This window comes from Portunus trituberculatus, chromosome 17 (assembly GCF_017591435.1).
Source record: "Portunus trituberculatus isolate SZX2019 chromosome 17, ASM1759143v1, whole genome shotgun sequence".
In the NCBI taxonomy this organism is placed as follows: domain Eukaryota; kingdom Metazoa; phylum Arthropoda; class Malacostraca; order Decapoda; family Portunidae; genus Portunus; species Portunus trituberculatus.
In genome coordinates this window covers 23167875-23181462 of record NC_059271.1, presented here as the reverse complement: position 1 = coordinate 23181462, position 13588 = coordinate 23167875, and the positions used below count along the sequence as shown (strand labels likewise).

The following is a 13588-nucleotide window of genomic DNA, read 5'->3' as shown; positions in this document are numbered from 1 at the left end:
GATCGGTAGCTTCCTCGTGATCATCATGATTGAATGGTTGAATGTGACATATGTATTACAAATTATTCCAAGTGCATATCGGATTTTTACGATAAAGATGTTGCTGCTCGGGATTTGTTGAGAACGCACAGTGTTCCGGGTAGTATCGAGTGTTCTACGCGCCGGAGGTCCTGCGTTCCTAGTAGTGGACGTTGGCGTTGTAGAAAAAAACACGTGGTGACAAAACTATGCAAAAAAAAAAAAAAAAAAGGCAATATTGCTTGTTCTTTGTTCAATACGCTGGTCGTTTATATCCTCATGGGAATGTTCATCAGTGTCCCATTCCAATTGAGGAAGAAGTGTCGGACATTTAAGTAAGGTAGGTACAGTATAGGGATGGGTTGGGCTGGATGTTAGCTTAGGTTAGGTTTATTTAGGAATCCATCAACGGTTGTATATGTATACAACACGAAAATCCCTATATTTAGAAAAGAACACCTGAATTTTGGTATTTTTCCCGGTCTAGGAAATTTTAAAAATTACCGACCGTCAGAAGTGCTCATTTCGTGTTCTTAGCATCAAAATACGATGCATTCTTCATTACTTAATGTGAGACTGACGACCTTCTCCATATATACCAAGAAAAAGAGGTATACTTCACCACCACTGCTCCTTACCAGGGCCTCTGTTTCGCCTATCTGTCTCAAAGAGTGTAAATTTATTTGTTTGGGCTCATTTGCTATTCCTTTTATTTGCTTATTTTTGGTCTTGTTTTTTTGGTGCATTATAGTGTGTTAACTGAAAACGAATTTCTAAAGATTAGAATTTCTGACTAACTACAATTACACAGATTGAATGCAATCCCTTGTCCCTTTGCTTATTTTGTGATGTTTTGTAATGGGTGTTTAGATAATTAAAAAAATATAAGTCTAGAGTTCCTAACTATCTTCGGGTTTAATTACAATTATCCAAATTTTAATGTAGCCACTTTTCTTCTTCCCCTTCACTTGACCACCATTGTTACGGCACGTAAGGGTTTACTTATAATATTATATTGTAATTATTACTCTATCATCATAAGAAACGTTTGATATTTTCTGTGCATGAAAACATATGTATCGTACTAAAATATCAATATTTAAAGCCATATAAAGCCTCACCTCGATGTGATTTTGTTTGAGTGTTTGCTGACCCTATAGCTTTCAGAGTATCACGAGAGAGAGGCCGCGAGATTTAGACGTGCGCAGGGAGATGATTAAGGTAAACATTCTATTTTTTGTGTATAAACTAAATATCATAATGCCTACTTGATTGCATGTGTTTATAACTAGTGTAATGTTCCGAAAAGGTTTTATACCAGTGGATAACATAGATGAACTTTGTCCGAACAATTATTACGGTCAAACCTACTCAAATATATTGTCAGAGGAAATACTGCTTTCCCTCGACCCTACGACGATGGCTTTGATCAGTAAAAACACACCCGTGAGTCATTAGAGATTTTTCAAGCGTGCCTACAACCATCGATCCAAACTAATTCTTTATTCCTCTCGTAGTATATGATATTGTATGAAGTTGAAGGTCAGGTATAAGTGCCCAGAATTGTTAATCAACTATGCATCTAAAAAAAGAAAAAAAAGTTCAGGAATAGCCTTCTCCATAATTATTACGTGGTCTGTTGATGTCAGGCGCCCCATAACAGAAAATTATTAACACTATGCATTTCAAGTTTGCATTTCATGTTGCTTTGTTAACCAAAAGTAATCTTACTTCTCCCAGCATACCTTTCCTTCACCTTTGCTTGATGGAACTGTATACATCAACCAGCACACTTGTGATGGAACACATTCTCTAACATCCATTTGTTTAAGAAAATAGAAGGTTAAGAAGAGCGAGCTATATTTAGACAATGTTTAATACTATAATGACGTGTGTGTGTGTGTGTGTGTGTGTGTGTGTGTGTGTGTTTTTACAAGTAGATTTGAGGTCATGTTCCAAGCCTGTGATACACACACACACACACGCATCAGTTTAGAACTTTGAACGTTACTGAAGTAAAAATTTTCATAGGATAACTAGTCATGAGGAGAAACTGTTTGAAGTTTTATTTTCAGATCTTTAGTAATCAAACAAAACAATATTTTCATACGTTGCAAAATGTGAAACTCAGTGTGTCGTCCTGAAGGATACAGTACACTGAAATATAAACGATACAGAGAGAGAGAGAGAGAGAGAGAGAGAGAGAGAGAGAGAGAGAGAGAGAGAGAGAGAGAGAGAGAGAGAGAGAGAGAGAGAGAGAGAGATGTAAATCTATAGGTACAAGCGATAATATTCAACCCTTTGTTTATTCGACGTACGAGTAGCTACTTTTTCCTATTACTTAGTGTGTGAGCAACAAATAGTGAAGGAAATATGACACAGGGAAACATTCATGGAAAAAGGGAAATGGATAAAAAATAAAACAAAACAATCACAGCCTCATACTGGACATATCTCTTACATAAAAGAAGGGACTGCTGCAGTCAGTGTGTCTGTCTGAGTAGCAGTCTCCTCTCACAGCCCTGCACTTCACAGCCCCTGTACAATATAAAATTTGTCTCCTCATAGATTTTCTGAGATGCCCTGACATTTTTTTCTTCTCGTTTTCTTTACCAGAATCGAAGTTTGTGTTAATGCAGCACACCGCCTTGTCTGTCCAGTACCTACTGGGAGCCTGAGTATATTTCCTGGCGGTGGTGTGTTTCACTTGTACTTAGTCTCAACTTTCACGCGCCACTCTGCTGTTTCTCAGGCTGTGTTTCATTTTTCTCACTGTATCTTTCAATTATGGGTCTCAGAAATCAATTGTATTTCGCCATTGTTCCGTAGTGGAAAGAAACCTCTCATGTTTTTAATACCAATTGAAAACTTTGAAGAAAATTCGATCGTTTAGATATCTAAGCTTCCTGACTTTTTCTTACTCATGTCATCACAAACTAAACTAAGATTATCTACAACAATTCACTTACTAGGATGCAGGAATATGCACTCAGTATTCAAAGAAACATCACCTGTGATGCCCAGCTTTGGGTTATCATGAAAACAGAGAAATCTAGCTGAGAGCAGGACAACATTGCCTCGAGATGTACTCTTGTATGTAAATTTGACGCTAGAAGTCAGGCCACAAGTATAATCGCCAAGGCCTGAGTTAGAGTTGATCGACTTGAATTTTTCTGGTAATATACTGCTTCAGTTTGCTCTACCAGTAACAATGTCTTTCATTTTTTTAATGGTAGCACAGCTTAGCTATTCTCTCTAAAGTTAACGAAAGCGCAGAATGATTCTTTCCCTAAATTGAACTGTGATCTTCTCTGTTTGTCAGAACTGTAAGACTTAGCTTGGGCACTTCATAGAAACAGAGAAATTGATATGCAGATGGAATAAATTCTCTATGAGATGGTCACGCTGTCAGGACCGTCATGGTAGCTTGCCAATCAATGTTTCTTATGAGACCATAAGCAATAACTCCGATAATTACCTGTGGCTCTCTGGCTGCCACTATACCACTTTTTTTTCTTTTAAGACACTTGATTCACAATCATGACAAGTTTCATGTATGCATGTCCAAGCAGTTGCTTTGTTCATACTGTGATGTTGTTGCAGTTTCTTGGCAAGGGTCTAAAATGGTTGACATTATGCGGGTCTCGTTCCTTGTACTCGCTCAGAGACGAGCCGTACTCGGGCAGAGTTCTATTTGTAGGCATAAATGACAAGGAAGGTTTGGCACCGGGATGTAGCAGGGCAGAGGCAAAGTAGGGAATACCACCAGAATAAGGAGAGACTCCATTTCCTTCCGTCGGATGCACGGGACCTCTGGTCCCATACCAGTGTTCATCCATGGCTGTTTGGGGATGATGTGGCATGAAGTTGTCACAGACAGAAATTGAAGGTTGCGGGGCTGACTGAATCACGTTGGCTGAAGGGTAAGGGAAGCCTATGAACGGCCAGTCCATCTGTGGACGAGGAAAGCGATCGGCAGGAATGGGTTGTGGCCTGAACGGAACTTTATGGTGAACGTTATTGTTGGCTTCCATCCTGCACCTGTCACCCACCTCAGACACTGGTCCATTCCAAGGCACAAAGTGGTGGTGCCCATACGTAGGAAGGGAGGAGAGTGTGGTAGAAACATTCTGGACCTGTGCGACGCGTCCAAAACCGCCACACATCACTGAGAACCTCATGTGTTCTGGACACTCAAGTTTTTGGGATGAGTTAAAGTTATGATCATTTTTGGTGAGTGGGACAGTTGAGTGAATGTCTGAGATGCTGTGGTATTCCAGTTGGGGGTCGAAGGATGCTGGTTGGCCGGGGGTGGTGGTGACAGGTTGGAAGCAGTGGCCTTGCGGCTGCGGCGCTTCCTCCATGGTACACTCGCTCATTTGGCTGGTCCATTCAACCTGTGAAAGAAACATAATAATAGTACGAGACTCGACGGAGTAAAGTTCAGTATCCTATCCCTCCTTTGTTTTGTTTATTATGATGATATTAAAATGTTTTGCTGATTCTTCTGCAAAAAAAAAAAAAAAAAAAAAAAAAAAAAAGACGGATTGTATGAGGATGTATAGTTAGACAGGGACCACATACCACCAGCAAGATCCGTATCTAGAAGCGTTCTACTCTCACCACATCTATTTTCAAAAGTTAGAGATGATTAGCCAGCTTTTAAGACCGTTTCTCGTTGTTAATCTGTCACCAGAGCTTAAAAAATTTGTACGTAACTTCAATTAAAGTCTTGAAATCAATGGAGTGCTGCAAACAAGTTTCTCATAATATTGTCCTGGGGTTCAATCTCGAGCACTGAGTCATTAATGAATCGTCCTTTTTGGAATCTATGGCATCGTCAACCATACAGTCAGCCCTTGTGTTCCAGGGGGCCTTAACATTAATGAGTCAAACCTACCGTGGGCGACATTTCCTGAGGGACAGCGTGGACAAGAGGACTTCTTTCTGCTTCAGTGTACCTATCCATCCTTTCATGAAGGCTGTCTGTGGGTGGGGTTGTTGGAACACTTTCCACGGACTGCAGATCACTATCCGGACTGTCAGCAGTGGCCTGGGGCTGGGGTTGGGTCCTCATGACTCGTACCATGGGAGCAGCTATTTGAGATCTGCAGCGAGGAACGGTCTCATAAAGTGTTCAGTGTTGAGGACATCGGAAAAAAGTAAGCAGTCATTAAACATTTGTTCGAAGAAAAATAGTCTAATCCAGTTTTCTCGAAATATATCAAACTGTATTATTTTGTTTAAAGTTCTGTATTAATGTCACGAACTGGTGAACCTCATAGCGAGGTGGCTGCAGCAGCAAGCTAACAATCAAGGCGGCAACCCTATGACCGTGCTTCGGAAAGGAATTTTCATGCCAGTAAACGTGAAATAAAGTTGGCTAAATTTCTCCTTATAACCTAAGTGAAGATCAACTTTTAAAGCATTATTGAAGCGACATTCAGACCAACATGAGTGGAATTCAACAACCAGACATGCCTTGCATAACCTCCAGTCTGCATCTATGACACCATGACACAGAACTTTGCTTGTGTGACAGGCTACAGTAGCAATGACTATCATACTGGCACTGTGAGTAAAATTACGTGTACTTCAAACTTAGGATTGCCTCATCCAGACAATGCCCTCTGTAGTTAGCAAAGTGGGAAACACACACACACACACACACACACACACACACACACACACACACACACACACACACACACACACACACACACATCAAAATTAAGAGTGATACGCTTTCACGGCAACTTGACAGTTCAGTATTATCATAGACATACAAATACTACAAGCATTTGTGATACTTGGATTGGCGTTAGAATTGTGAGCAGTGAAGAGGATAGAAGTAGCGCTGGGAATTTTTATTTTCTGATGCAACATATTCAAGTGTGTGTGTGTGTGTGTTTCACTGTTTGATCTGCTGCAGTCTCTGACGAGACAGCCAGACGTTATCCTACGGAACAAGCTCAGAGCTCATTATTTCCGATCTTCGGATAGGCCTGAGACCAGGCACACACCACACACCGGGACAACAAGGTCACAACTCCTCGATTTACATCCCGTACCTACTCACTGCTAGGTGAACAGGGGCTACACATGAAAGGAGACACACCCAAATATCTCCACCCGGCCGGGGAATCGAACCCCGGTCCTCTGGCTTGTGAAGCCAGCGCTCTAACCACTGAGCTACCGGGTGTGTGTGTGTGTGTGTGTGTGTGTGTTTACTTGTTTGTTTGTTTGTTGTCGAGTGCGGAAATGGCACACCGTCAAAGTTCTAAACCCAGCGACAACTCCCGCAAAGCAGCTGACCTTGGCGCCGCGCCCACTGTGCCACTCTTAAGTAAGTTACATAATTTTGGTCTCAGCCAGGATTAGGCAATATGGTAGTGGTCCTCTGTATAGTATGTCATTAGTGCTTCCCAGCCTGGTTCTTCCAAACACCTAAATCATGCGCATGGGGAAGCTAAGGGAAAAATGAGACGTGGGATTTTCCTCTCATGGTTTTTGAAAGTGTGTAAATTTTAATATAAAGCCAAATATAGAAGTATTTTCCTTACTTTTCTCCTCCCCTCACAAAATCTCCCGCTGCCCGTCCTCTATATTCTTTGATCTGATTAACGAGAATAATAAAAGACTTAATATTCTCGTTGGATCTATTCTCGTGTCAGATTCAATAGTAAGATAGATATTCGTAAACTATTAAATCTGCATTAAAGTTACGTATATCTGAAAAGGAAACTCAAACACTGAAGTCTCGAAAGGAGATCAGCTGCCGAAGGAGACACGTAATCTTGTATTGATAATATTAAAGTAAGTTTCATGATTATTTGAGACAATGAAGAGAATCTCTCTCTCTCTCTCTCTCTCTCTCTCTCTCTCTCTCTCTCTCTCTCTCTCTCTCTCTCTCTCTCTCTCTCTCTCTCTCTCTCTCTCTCTCTCTCTCTCTCTCTCTCTCACACACACACACACACACACACACACACACACACACACACACACACACACACACACACACACACACACACACACACACACACACACTATTGTCATTCCCAGAACCTACCTAAACTCACTACGTACTGTGCTTAAAATACAGGCCCACCACATATTGTAATGCAGGACACAGCTTCATTGAAGTAATTCTTTAGTTTTCATTGGTGTATATATAGTAACTGTTTTCTGTTCCATGCACATCTTCGGGTCTGCTGGTGAGGCAAGCGAGAGGGAAAAAATGGGAGGAATAAATGATAGAGCGATGGAATTGGGAGAAAGGGATGAGGAACAAGGGGATGGGTCTACCATTATTTATATTGATGTTTAGTTTGGTCCTCTTCTTTGGAGACAGCAGGCAATTTGTGGAATATCTCTTGCCAGCCCTGCTTTCATCTCACCTGTTTCTCCACCTGTATTGCTGAACTGACTGTCAGCTGCTGCTGTTTCTGCTGTTGCTGCTATTACTATACAGCATCAATACTGCTCCTGCTACTACTACTACTACTACTACTATTGTTGCTGGTGGTGATGATGCTCGTGCTGGTGATGCTACTTCTATTTTTACTTCTACTTCTACTTCTACTACTACTACTACTACTACTACTACTACTACTACTACTACTACTACTACTACTACTACTACTGCTGTTGCTGCTGCTGCTGCTGCTGCTGCTGCTTATGGTGATAACGGTACTGCTATCGTATACTGCTGCTGCTGTTATTGTTGTTATTGTTATTGTTGTTATTATTGTTGTAGATACGGTTGTTGGTGTCGTTGTTGTTGTTCTTGCAGCTGCTACTGTTGCTGCTACTTCCACTGTTGCTGCTACTCTCATTGTTACTGCTACTGCTGTTACTGTTGCTGCTACTTCTGTTACTACTACTACTACTACTACTACTACTGCTGCTACTGCTGCTGCTGCTGCTACCACCACCACCACCACCACCAACCACGCTGCTGCTGCTGCTGCTGCCGCTGCTGCTGCTGCCACCACCACCACCACCACTGCACCTGCTGCTGCACCACCACCACCACCACCACCACCACCACCACCACCAGCAGCTGCAGCAGTGCAGTGCTGCTGACCACCACCACCACCACCACCACCACCACCACCACCATGCAGCTGCAGCAGCAGCAGCACCAGCAGCAGCAGCAGCAGCAACTAACACCAGCAACACTATCCTGACGCCGCTGATACTGCTGCTGCTGCCACCACCATTATAGCTGCCACCACCGCCACCACCACCACTGCTGCTGCTGCTGCTGCTGCTGCTGCTGCTGCTGCTGCTGCCACCACCACCACCACCACCACCACTGCCACCACCACCACTGCTGCTGCTGCTGCTGCTGCTGCTGCTGCTGCTGCTGCTGCTGCTGCCACTGCTGCCTGCCACTGCCACTGCTGCTACCACCACCACCCACCACCACCACTACTACCACCACTGCTGCTACCACTGCTGCTGCTGCTGCTACTACTACTACTACTACTACTACTACTACTACTACTACTACTACTACTACTACTACTACTACTACTACTTACTTTCTCAGCGTAGTTCCATTACTCTCATTTTATGAGCGTCTCCGTCTACTAGCCTATCATAGGTGACCCTACATTGGCATTCAATTGCTAAAGCAAATACCATCGATGCTAGATATACTGAATTAACATAACATTCTCATTCATGTGCCTGTCAATCATCATAGTAACACCCAAAATAGATATCTCTCGGTTTTAGAAAATTTACGATATTATGAAGCCTTCCTCTGATGTACGATTCTAGTATATACTATATTTCACAACATATGGTAAACCTTCAACCCTTCTACTCATAATCCGCAAGCTACAGTCACAGTTGAAAGTCTGAATGTGTAAAGTTTCTTACATGATGTTTTCCAAGGAGTATAATTTAACACGAGTATAGGTACATGTACTTTTGTATCCTATTCAATAATGTTAATTTGGTTTCTTACTAAAAAAATTGTAGATTCGTTTCTTTTATATTCTTTCTTAAAAAGTTGTGTAGAAGCTACGTTTAGTTACTCCTATCCAACATAAAACCATGGAGAACACCATGGAGAGCAGTGAAAGAATTCTGGTGCACTTCTTTCTTTTCTTTTTACATGTCTCGTAAACCTTAAGCTTCTATTCATTACTTCTCTGAAAGTTGCCTCAAGTGATGCCTGCTGGTGACACTAGGATAGTTGTGTTTAATTTAAAATAGGGCTTTGTCTCAAATGTAGCATCCGATCTCATCCGACTCTCTCTCTCTCTCTCTCTCTCTCTCTCTCTCTCTCTCTCTCTCTCTCTGTGTGTGTGTGTGTGTGTGTGTGTGTGTGTGTGTGTGTGTGTGTATTTACCTAGTTGTATTCACCCAGTTGTATTGTAAAGGGTTCGAGCAGGGCTCATAGCGTCCCGTCTCCATGTCTCCATGTATTCAGTTTTTCTTTAAAGTTATGCACATTATGTGCTGTAACAACTTCATCATTGTGTGTGTGTGTGTGTGTGTGTGTGTGTGTGTGTGTGTGTGTGTGTGTGTGTGTGTGTCACTTATTTAACTCATTCTTCCCTTTCGGGTTGTTTATCTTACACTGTTATTTGAGGCACGTTTTTGCAGTTATGGTTTCATTTGACCTTAGCTTCGTTAGAGATTACATTTTATTATGACTGCCATGTTTTACGAGTGGTTCCAAATGACCTTATTTCAATGCCGTCAATGTCTGTTAATCAATCAATCAATCAATTAACAAGTCAAATGATGTTGTACGTATCAGGGCGTTGGTTGAATGAATGATAGTACAAAGCTGTAAAAGTCAGGCGCACTACTCATTATTTTCCTGAGGGATTTGGGGCAGAAAAGTCACGGAATCCTTTCTTGTTCATGTTGAAATTCTTTGATCTGGTAGACTGTGCACTCAGTTCAGCTGGATGCATTCACTTCTAAAGCATGATATAGCTTTTTTACTTTTACATTCAAAATTAGTTTTCATTAGACTCTGTGTGATGTCTGTATAATTTTCGTTTGATTCTCCGTGTCATCCCTCTGTTCAATGTAACTGAGTATGAACTATTGTATATAATTTTACTCTATGCATTTTGATTTAGTTTTCATTAGATTCTTTATATTGCGTTTATGTATTTTCTTTCCTTGCCATTTTGTTATTTTTTTGTCATTATTTAATTTCTAAAGGCAAACAATTTTTTCTTCAAGTAGTTGCAAGCTTGAAGAAGATAACCAGACTCACCTCGTGCTAAAACGTTGTGCATTTGTGCTCTGATTTTTGTTGTTGAATTCAGTTAATCAATTATATGGCTGTTGTGACTGTTCATTCTAAGCTAAACTGTTTTCTTCGAGAGTGATTGTAAATTTGAGCAAAGTTATCAAACTCTGTGTTACATGTTAAAGAATCTACTCATACGCCTCACACTATTGGCGACAGTTCTAGTATTCCTGTTCCATATCCCTTAGGCCCGTATTCAGAAGTAATTTTCTCTCATCACAAGTATTTTCTAAGACCAGGTTCTTAAGACGGTTTCTCTTATGAATAATATAGAAATCTTTTTAATCTGTAATTAGACGTATAAGATTCTCATAAACCAATGTAACTTCAATTAGAACCTTTTGAAAATAGTAAAGATGTAGAGCAGAAATGCATGAGAATATGGTTTGTTGACATTGGCAGTCGAATACGCCGCTATGACACCGACACACTCTTGACATCTGCTATGTCCAAGACAATAATAAAATCTGTATCTGGTATAATTAAAGCATTAATGAGTTCCATCACGATTGACAGTATCATTATGTAAACGACGTGTCCAAACTTGTTTTCATGATCTTGTTTATGTTTCATATCACTCTTTTGTAAGATTTGATATCCTTTCTTTTTTCCTAGGTAGTTACAACATGTATTTGGTTTTCTATCATGTTTTTTTTTTTCATCATTGGCACAAACCTTGCGACATTTGCAACTTTAGAAACTTTATGAAAAAAAGAAAAGATAGGAGAGTAGAGTATAGTAAACTGAAATTTCAAAAGTGAATTTTTCTTTTTTTTTCCAGTAATGACTTAGAATTCTTGATAAATTGGAGGCAAAATTGTGAAAAGTTTTTGAAAATCCTTATGACTTATAGTAAAATTCGTTAAACGTATCAATGAAAAGGCATTGATACTTGAAAATGTGTACGGTTCTGTTATAAATCACATTAAATAATTTGGTGAGGTCTGAGGTTCCTGTTCAATGAAAGTATATGTACTAAACCTTCTCTTTGACCTGGATGTGTTTCTTGTGCCTTTCATATGAACGTCTCCAAGGTCTTACATCGCCATTACTATCGCGTGTGAATTAGTTAAGGCTTCTAAGAACTACAAGAAGACATCAGGCCTACACGTGGCAGTCCCTGTATGATATATACTTATTCATTTCTGCATATTATCCTCATTGAAAGCTCCCTAATTGAATCTAAGGTTTCCTGATGAGTCTTACGGATCACTTGTGCTGATATAGACTACACACTGTATTGGAATTTAGAGTTTATTATGTAATATCTGCATTACAGAAGTTACATCGATTTTTAACATGACAACACACACACACACACACACACACACACACACACACACACACACACACACACACACACACACACACACACACACACACACAAATTAATAGATAAGTAGACTGATAGACAGACAGATAGATAGGTAGATAAGATATGATCTATACATTTATATATATATATATATATATATATATATATATATATATATATATATATATATATATATATATATATATATATATATATATATATATATATATATATATATATATATATATATATATATATATATATATATATATATATATATATATATATATATATATTTATTTATTTATTTATTTATTTATTTATTTATTTATTTATTTATTTATTTATTCATTTATTTATTAATTAATTAATTAATTAATTTATTTATTCATTTATTTATTTATCTATTTATTTAGTAAATCATGTAAATAGATCATATCTTATGTTTTCGCAAACACCTCTAAAGAAAATTATAACTCGTTACAAAATAGCAATATTAATCGAAAAGTACTAATTTTATATCGTCAGAAATAAGTATACCTCAAAATCTCAGAAAAGAAAGAAAGAAAGCGCGACCAACATGAAAAACACAAACATCCTCTAGAAAAAAAAAAAAATCAGATTTCAAAAGGAATCACTAAATCGCAAAATTAAGAAGATAAGAACAGTGAAACACCAGTCAAAGGAAAATATATAAATACATTAATAAAATGAAGACTTATACATGTGATGTAAGAACCTTAAAACAAATAAGAAAATACGAATCAAATATTAGACGAGGACAAAAATATAACTCCGAGACTTACCACCACCGCTATTCGAACGTTATCAAAAGTTTCCGAGCGTGCACCTTTATCTAGTGATAAAGAGTCTATTTTTTCAGTGCCAAGGTGATAATGATCACAAGTTTGTTGCGTGCCTGGATACGACTGTGGCCGAGACATTCATCCAGATTTTCAAAGACCACAGCGATGATTAGCCGGGTTTTCCAAAGTATTTCTCCTCTTAATGCTTTGGAAATCTTGTTAATTTGCCTCTAAAACCATATAAATGCTTAAAAAAAACTATGTAACTTCAACTAGAGGCTTTTAAATCTATCAGAGGTGACGGAGTGTAAAATTAATATATTCAGAATATGTGCAACTCGCAAAACACAGCAACGCAGCTGAATACAACCAGCCCGGACCACCCGCCTCATCTGCTATATTCTCTTCACCTCAGCCTGTACCTTGCTTATATCAGTATCATATCATGCATTGGAATGTAAACGTTTGTGTTGTGATCATCCTCTAAGCTACGTATGCCTGCAGGGTTAAACAGACCTTCATAATACATCTTACAGTGATTATCACAGGAAGAGTTATTCTTGCCACGTACCTCTACATACCAGTCAATGAGGCGCCACACTCAGCATCATCTGAATTACTCAATAACATATCCAGCCTTTCATTGGTTACGTCACATCTACATAGTTATTCTAACGGCATCCTTACGAGCACCACCACTTTCATACAAAACATCATACTCGCAGGAAAATCATCTCCTTATACTACTTATTTTTGTCTGGTGAACACTATATCTGACAATCACTTAGGAAAAATCTCCGACTGTTAACATTCCTCGCATCAAATGGTTATCTGATCAGCCTCTGCTCACCCGCATGATTACGAAAAGTCGTCTAATAGACGTGTCATCGAGGAGTATTTTCAAAAGCCAGAGAGATAATAAACCGCATTCTCAAGATAGTTTCTCATGTTAAAAGCGTACAAATTTTGTTAATCAGTCACTAGAACAGCCTTAAGGATTTGTGTACCTTCAAGTAGACTTTTTTACAAGTAGTGGAGGTGCTGCCTATAAGTGTTTAGAATATGGTCCTGAAAATAGGGTGAGTCAGCAGACGGAACATAACCCAAAGAGCACGCCGGGTATGAATGCCAAAACAAGTCCTTACCTGATCTACTATATTTGTG

At 39.3% G+C, this 13588-nt stretch overlaps 1 protein-coding gene across 3 annotated transcripts in view; it reads right to left on the bottom strand.

Moving 5' to 3' along the window:
• Positions 1-731: 731 nt before the first annotated feature.
• LOC123505216 overlaps positions 732-13588 on the bottom strand; it is a 133619-nt gene continuing 120762 nt past the window's right edge. For all 3 annotated transcript variants that reach the window (XM_045256394.1, XM_045256392.1, XM_045256393.1), the window contains 2 exons: positions 4919-5126; positions 732-4415 (listed from right to left, as the gene is read on the bottom strand). In XM_045256394.1, the coding sequence (XP_045112329.1) occupies positions 3600-4415; positions 4919-5126 (1024 nt within the window). In that variant the 3' untranslated portion in view covers positions 732-3599. The remainder of the gene's footprint in view (positions 4416-4918; positions 5127-13588) is intronic.